This window comes from Pteropus vampyrus, unplaced genomic scaffold (genome assembly GCF_000151845.1).
Source record: "Pteropus vampyrus isolate Shadow unplaced genomic scaffold, Pvam_2.0 Scaffold302, whole genome shotgun sequence".
Taxonomy (NCBI): Eukaryota; Metazoa; Chordata; class Mammalia; order Chiroptera; family Pteropodidae; genus Pteropus; species Pteropus vampyrus.
Window position 1 is genome coordinate 1,661,370 of NW_011889083.1, and position 8,219 is coordinate 1,669,588.

Below are 8,219 nucleotides of genomic sequence, written 5' to 3' on the forward strand. Positions count from 1 at the left end.
GTATATACATATATATATATCATCATCTTTTTTATTAATTCAAAACATCTTACAGACACCATCTAATGAATTATTTCAATGTGTGAAGACAAATCACACATGCAATAATCAGGGTAAAACTAATATTTTTTCCATGGATAAGCCTCTTCTTTGGTTGGAGAGAATTTTGTGGTCTTTGGGCCCATGAAGCAACACCATAATAATACATTTTGCCATCTGATTTGATTGAGAAGAACACCGATATAAAGAAAGTCGGGCAGCTCATCTCCAGCAATCAACAAATTGCGCAAAAAGAGATACTGATTCCTTTCCTTGGATCTTTGTCCAATAGACCATCACCCTGTTTAAATTTCACAAGAAACTCTATCTTTTCAGCTCTATAAGTAGAACCAAGAAAAAGAGTGAGAAATATGTGAAAGGAAGAAGAAGGAATTCAGCCTCCAAGTATAAAAAATGTCTGTGTGGGGCTCATGGAAGCCACTGGGCTCCGCAGGGGAGGCACTCACATCTCTGAGCTTCAGAGTGAAGTTCGATAACAACACTGTTCAATGCATGGGGATAAGAGTCCACAACTTTCTTTTCAACTCTGGTTATTGTCAAAGATCTGGCAAAAAGCAATCTCACAATCACACACACACACAAATTTAGTTCCTGTACTTAAGGAACTAGTAAGGAGACAAACATTAAAGGCAGCAAGGAAAGAGGAAGAAATAAGATAGACTGGATTTACAGAAAATTTAGCCCAAGTCATAAACCTACCCAGTACTGCACTGCTAAGTCTGGTGGCAGCACAGGCCCTGAGACTGGAGTAGATGAGGGAAATCCTTCCAGATTAAAGACCCACCCCTCACATGCTGGTTAACTCAATTGATTCCTATTGATCTAGAGATGGGACTAATATTTCTACAGGGGCTATTTAGCTTTGTCAGAGAAAAATTCTGCTCCTAACTCCAAATTACACTGGCCGCCGAAGCCCAGCGGCACCCAGATGTTTGCCACTTGCAGTGGTATATGGCACGGCTGGGGGTGGGAAGGGCAAGGACTGGACACCTGCCCAGGAGGCCCTCCTCACAGTCCCTTCTGGTTCACTGGTCTTATACAGGGGGTAGAGCAAGTTTTCTGTGTAGTGGAACCTGGTGGTAAAGTTTTCAAAGAAGACAGTGGCCTGCAGAGGGTGGCATGCCCAAACTTGGTCATGAAGAGCCACAGAGAAGGCCTGTGTCTGTGGGGCCAGTGGTTCTCCTGCATTAGAATTGCCTGTGGTACTTGTTAAAAATGCACATCCCTGGACTCCAGGTGACTCTTACACCGGCCATATTAAGAAAGCCACCATCCTAAAAGCCATATTGTTACAAGGAAAGTCTCTGGCTTTCATTTTTTTACCATCAGTTTTGAATCTCCACTGCCCACGCTTGCAAGGCTGCCAAGCCCCTCTTCCCTCTCTCTTGGATGGGGGCCAGGCTCCTCTTTCACTGTGCCATTTTGTACCGAATGTCTCAGCCGTTATTTTACTATCGCCACCCCCCCACTCCCACTCCTACTCCCACCCCACGAGGAGCCTTTTACACTTTTTTCATCATAATTGTCCTCCTTCCCCTGTGAAATGTTAATATCACAAATACGCTGCACATCTTGTTCTGTTTATGTACCGTGGCCCTTTGGGGGCAGCAACCATTGTACTATCTAGGACTTTTCCAGCTTCCCCACCCCCACCCAGAATCAGTTTCATCCCCTGCATTCTCCAAATGCAGGGTCACAAAATGGGCTCAGCAAAGCAGCAGGAGTTTTGAGGAGGGCTGAAGGTGAAGATGATGAGCAGCCGAAGAGGCAGCCAGAGTCTGTTTCAGCCGATGTTCCCAAGTGCAAATATGGCCCTAGTGCAGCCAAACCTTCTAACATTTCAAAAGAACGTGAAAATCTAGATTTTTCTTTAGAAATCTCTCAATGTTTAAATGTTGGCAAGTAATTCAAAAACCATGTAAACATTAGGAAAGCTGAGTTTTATTTGCAAGCTGCTCATTTGCAACTTCTGCTCTAGGAATTTTTAAAGGAAGAAATGAGAAAAGGGGCTCAAAGCTGCCTGTGTGTGGATGCGACCTCCCAGAATCCCTAGCAAACTCTTCGAGCCGCTCCAGACTGCTACACTGGTGGGCTTTAAGATCCAGAGGGTAGCCTCCATCAGGGACAATCCAAGCAAGTCTTTCACTGACCAAGTGTTGCTGCCTTTCAGGGTGTGGGAGGGGGGAATTTGGGGAGAAAAAGAAGAATTTTAATTAATCTTAACAGCTAAACCAGTTTTATAGCAATCCTCTACCCCTGCCCACGCACATAGATTCTCAATGTCCTACACTGAAATATTCACCACTCCACCCTACCAAAACCCTTGCAGGCTTTGCTCCTCCTTGCATCTGTGCCTGTCTGTGGGCTGTTCCCACTGACCAAAACACAGCCCCTCCATTCTCTGAAAGCTGCCCATTGGGTAAGATCCAGATGAATCCTCCCTCCTGTCACTTCTCCTTTCTCTGTAAATTCCAGTATGGGTGTCACATCATCGGTTCTTGATTATACTCTGCCTGGTATTTTTCTCTAATTTTTCTCATTTACAGTGTTGGGCCTCAACCCTCTATAGACTGTAAACACCATGGAGGCTAGAACTGCCTCTTCTGTTGCCCTTGCCTCCTCACTCCACTCATTAGGGCCCCCAGGAGTCACTTAAGAAATGCAGACTGATTACAGTGGTTATATCACTTTTCAATCTTTCCATAATGAAATTATGACTAATGACATAAAAATCCTACAGGACTTTTTTTCAATGTGAAGATCAAGGTACAGCGTACATCAATATTACTGTTTCTATTAAGAGTCCATTTGCCCTGTAATGAGAGAATCTATACGCGAAGCTCCAAGCCACCCACAAATTTGAACATTTTAAAGTCCTTGAGAAATTGACCCTTGAGATACAAATATTTTTTTTCTTGATAACAAGAGTACCTATAGCCCTGAGCCCAGAACAATAATATAGTCCACTACAGTCCTTAGACAAGTACTCGAATTTACTGAAATTGATGGGTTATTGTGCAGAAACAGGAAGAGAAAAACTTTTCATTTAAGTCTGTAGAATGAGGTGAAGAACAATAGAGTCAGTTGGCAGGGAGAATGGCTTCACTCCAGGCAGGAATGAGCAGCACTTTGAAATCTTCCACCATCTCCAACCCATGCTGGCTCCAGCTTGGTGTGCACTTTCATTTATCCAGAGATCAGTTGGGAGGGGGTTTATTCTCCAGCTGTTGTATCATTTCCCTTGATAAGTCCTAAATTTACCGAGTTATCTGGCACCAAAGGAACCTTCCTGCCGTAGGCCTTTATTATTATGTGCCCTTTCCGAGAACAAAGGCATCTGTGTCAGTAAATTGTTGTGAGGAGGTGGGGAAATAGTCTCAAAGCTTCACAAGCACACTCTTCTGAAGGGTTAATGTGAACATAAGAAATTAGAACATTATCATCTCTTAGTCTGGCTGTATTAGTGATCGGATGAAGGAAAAACACAAACCACTATTTACTTCGAGGGCAATTTTTAGCACTAAAGATTCCAATTAAGGCATTTCAAACTGAAACCTTTCCATTTGTATATTTTTGCACAATATTTGAACATATTTATAGGCAAAATGGAGTTGCCTCCCCCACAGCAGGTGCCTTCCTGAACTATTAGTTAAGCCCTAAGGAACACACTCTTGTATTGTGGAAGGGGCAGTATGAGTAGCCTGTGGTTTTATCTGGGATAGAAATATCTTGAAGAATGTTTTGTGGAGGTGCAATGAGTTGAGGATGGGGGCTTGGGTGCTTCACGTGGGAGACAGAGAACATTCTGCAATGTTGGTTTCCCTGCTGCTCTGCTACTGAAGAGAGACACTTTCCTGTAAACCATAATAAACAGATATTACTCGATGTGTGTTGACGTATTGATCCTATTTTTAAAAACATCTCCACAGATCCTCAAACGGCCGCGGGTGAGGTGGATGGGGTTAATCTGGAGGAGATCCGAGAATTTGCCAAAGCTTTTAAAATCCGGCGCCTGTCTCTTGGCCTGACCCAGACTCAGGTGGGACAGGCTCTCAGTGCTACAGAGGGCCCTGCGTACAGCCAGTCAGCCATCTGCAGGTAACCCGCGCCCGCATGCTGTCATCTCTCCTAGCCGGTTGGGCCTCGTTTGTCCTTACAGCTCAGCTTTTCTTCTTTGGGTGGGCAAAGCTGGAGGGGTAAAATGCAGGAACAAAGTTTGGGGTGGCTATATGTTGGAATTGGTGATATTGATGGAATTAAAGGTACTAAAGCAGATTTGCGGGTCCTGGCTTGATAACTCCTGTCAACTCACAAAGAACTTCCAAGGCTGTCTCATTGGAAATATATTCTCCCAGGCCAAAGGCATTTTTCCTGGACTCACCTTCCTATGCAACTGAGAGCCATGGTTACCCGTCCACAAATAGATGATTTAAGCAAACGTAAATCTGCCAGTCGCAATTGGTGTTAACAGTTTCACCATTTCTGTTCATGGCGGCTATCAGGATTTTCCAAGAAAACATACCTTTAAAAAAATCAACCATCTTGTGACCTCGAAGGAATTTTTTAACTTGCCTTCTCAAACACACCTTTAAAAACGCATTTTTAAAAAGAACTGTCTGCTTTACATAGTTCAGAAAAGGGTAGTGGGAATTTGGCCTAATCTTGCCCACCCCCAAAAAAATAAATAAATAAATGACAGAATCTAGCCTTGGTTGTGTTCGAGTTGATCTGGGTCAAGTCGCCAGAAGGAGATCTCGCACGTGCATGTGTGTGTTGCACTAATCCCATGTTTATGCATGAGGTAGCAAAGGCACTTCTGTAAGAGCTTTTTCCTCTTGGGCAATGCCTTATGAGTCCTCCTCCATCAGGAAAAGCCAAGAAACCAACTCCAAACTCATTTAAGTGGATTTTGTTCTTGGTGATCCATGAAATGCTGTCTTTTTATCTGCTCTTTATACTTTTAATGTATTCCCCAAAGGACGGAAGTGTACTTTTCCTGCAGTTTAAGACTAAGGTTATAAATAACATCAGTATGGGGTAGTAGCTTGCAGCTCACATTTTGCTCAATGATTTTCCATAAAACCCATTGATTGTTGTTAAATACAAAAAGCGCCATAGGATTCTCACTTCTATGGCCTCCCCTACTGTTTTTTCTTATAAGATACCTCCCTGTAGAAAATAACCTTTATTCAGTCTATACAAGGATACTACTGCTGGGAAATTTGTTTCAAGGCTTATATATGTTATTCCAAACAACATGTACAGAAGCATCAACACTAACAAACAGCATCAATGAATGATATGAATACTGTTGCTCCCTGTTGGGAAACATTAATTTTGTTTCATCTTGACAGCCTTGCAGTAAAAGCAGCCACAAGTTTTTAGGTTGCTGCCAATTTGCTATGTTACTAAAGTCCTCTTTGGCTCATTTTCAGTCCTAAAATCTTATTTCCTTTTATTGGTTTAAGTGCTATCTAATGTTTTCACTAACACAAGTGGCATTTCTTGGGCATTCCCAAACAAACGTGTTGATTTCTAAAGTCTTCCCCATGGGAAGCCAAAAAAAACTATGACTGGAATGAGAAGAGACCTTGAGAATTCACTATGTGTCATGGCTTCTAAGGTTTCTATGATGTAGTTTTAAGAGCTAACTACCAAGAAAAACATGAAAGTCTTGAAAGAAACCAAGATCTGGCATGCAACAATTCAAGTTAAGTTAAGGGGTGGGAAGGAATCTGCATTTGAGCCTGCACACCCAGGTGTCACTTCTCCCTTCTTAGCTGCAGAGATTCCCAGGTATTGCTTTGATGATTCCCTTCTTATTAGAGACAGAAGAAAAAACAGCATCAGTACACATCCCTATCATAAGCTTTGTCCTCAGCCATGGCTCTGTAAATCCTGTTGTCATGATAGCAAATGGTTAAGCTTTGGGGCTTTTATAGTGAATGATGGTAAAATGTGAAATACAGCAATTAACAAGACAATGAGAGCCTCAGGGAAGCTTGCCACAAGTGACAAGCTCCTTAAATGACATTAAATTATTTGTTCATTTTGTATTGAAAGCAAAATGTACTCCTTCCCTCTTTGACCAGTACTGGAAGTTGGATTTTTTGAAAATAAACAACTGGTTGAACTATGCTTGGAAGGGGATGCTATGGGAATCACATTAAAATTTGATACTATTTGCACTGCTTATCACAACATAAGATATCGAAAACGCAGCTCCAAATATAAGATTATGGCACATAAAGGAAGCTTATCCCTTTTTGCAAACATCCTTTTAAAACATTCTCTGACTGACTAAAGCAGGTTTATTTTAGCTGTATGAAAACAGACTATTGTAATAAGATGCACTCTGCAGTCAGACAGTTGTTCGTCAACAGCACTGAACTTTAAAAGAGAGAGGAGAATTCTATTTATCCAAAGTTGTCATACTGGAAGTTTGTGAATTTGGATTTAGAATAAACAAACAAATACAACGTATTGGTATGTTTCTGTATTTCATTGAGAATAAGCATGAATTTGATACCAGGATGACCTCTTAAAACACTCTATATATAATTTTGTCAAGATGCTTCATATTTTTTAAAGTAGATGTAGCAAAGAATTGCTAATGGCAATTGATATACAGAAGTACTCATCTACAGAAAATAATATCATTCAAGTACAGTTTGTAGATATCACACATTAAACACAGCTTGATGCCCTAGTGCAAAAGGACACCATTACATTGGATCGGGTTTGGAAAACACGAGGTGGCCTTAGCACATGCAAGGAGGAGTATTCATAGTGATTACAATGTGTCCAGCTGTTTGAATCTACCAGTAAAGTAGCAAGGAGCCATGTTGTATTTGAAAAAGGAACATGTTGTTAACTTACACATGGTGAAAATTGTTTGTTAGCAGAGGGTGGAGGTTGAAAGAGAGAGAGAGAGAGAAAGGAGAGAGAGAGAGAGAGATTAAAATGAGACACAAAGATGAAAAGAGAGTCACACAGAAACTTGTCCTACTTGCCATCACTATTATAATAATATTTAATATTATAATAATATTATAATAATATTTCTACAATATTTCTACAATATATTTCTATATTTCTACAATAAAGTCAATGGGGGGAATTTAAGGAAAACCAAAAGTAAAACATAAAAAGAATCATTTTAAATGAAAGAATGTAATAGCTGTTGTCTTTGATATCATTTCGGGTGTTAATTTTTGCCTTAAGGATTTTGAAGATGGGGAAATGGTGCTGGTATGATTAAAATAAAAGCTTAGATCTTAAGAGTTTACAGGAAAAAGATCTGCGAGTTTTATTTCCGTCGTGATGGTTCGTGTGTTGTGCTGTCTCCACCTTGCTCACCTTCATCTGTGTGTGGGTGTGTGGGCTGCATGCACTGGCATGAAGCATGTGGGCAGGGCTGGCTTGAGCGGGGATGGCTACCTTGCAGCTGGCTGCTAATCTGGAGTGAATTTGCTCTGCCAGTCAGTCAGGCAGGCAGGCAGGAGGCCCACCCTGGCAGAGGACTCAGTGTAAGACTGTTCTTTCTCAATTTTCCCCCCAGACACACCATCCTGAGAAGCCACTTTTTCCTACCACAGGAAGCCCAAGAGAACACTATAGCTAGCAGTCTGACAGCCAAACTGAACCCTGGCCTTTTGTATCCTGCCAGGTTTGAAAAGCTGGACATCACCCCTAAAAGTGCCCAGAAGATCAAGCCGGTGCTTGAGCGGTGGATGGCTGAGGCTGAGGCCCGCCATCGAGCAGGCATGCAGAACCTGACCGAGTTTATCGGGAGTGAGCCGTCCAAAAAGCGCAAGCGGCGCACCTCCTTCACGCCCCAGGCCCTTGAGATCCTCAATGCCCACTTTGAGAAGAACACACACCCCTCGGGGCAGGAAATGACCGAAATTGCCGAAAAGCTGAACTATGATCGGGAAGTAGTTAGAGTTTGGTTCTGCAATAAGAGGCAAGCCCTGAAGAACACAATTAAACGCTTAAAACAGCACGAGCCATCCTCAGCCGTCCCTCTGGAGCCCTTAACAGACTCTCTGGAAGAAAACTCCTAAAGGGACACCCACACAGAATCAGAAGCAAACTCCACAGAAATTAGACTATACCCTTGAGATATCACCATAAATAATAATAATAATTAATTAATT

At 41.9% G+C, this 8,219-nt stretch overlaps 1 protein-coding gene across 2 annotated transcripts in view; it reads left to right on the plus strand.

Annotated features, from left to right (window-relative positions):
• The window catches only part of POU6F2 (POU class 6 homeobox 2), a 462,677-nt gene extending 454,481 nt beyond the window's left edge, over positions 1 to 8,196 (plus strand). Inside the window, exons 10-11 of one of the 2 annotated variants that reach the window (XM_011376695.1) lie at positions 3,990 to 4,158; positions 7,622 to 8,196. In XM_011376695.1, coding sequence (XP_011374997.1) covers positions 3,990 to 4,158; positions 7,622 to 8,126 — 674 coding nt within the window. In that variant the 3' untranslated portion in view covers positions 8,127 to 8,196. The remainder of the gene's footprint in view (positions 1 to 3,989; positions 4,159 to 7,621) is intronic. The other variant, XM_011376696.1, reaches the window with a different exon arrangement.
• Positions 8,197 to 8,219: the final 23 nt, after the last annotated feature.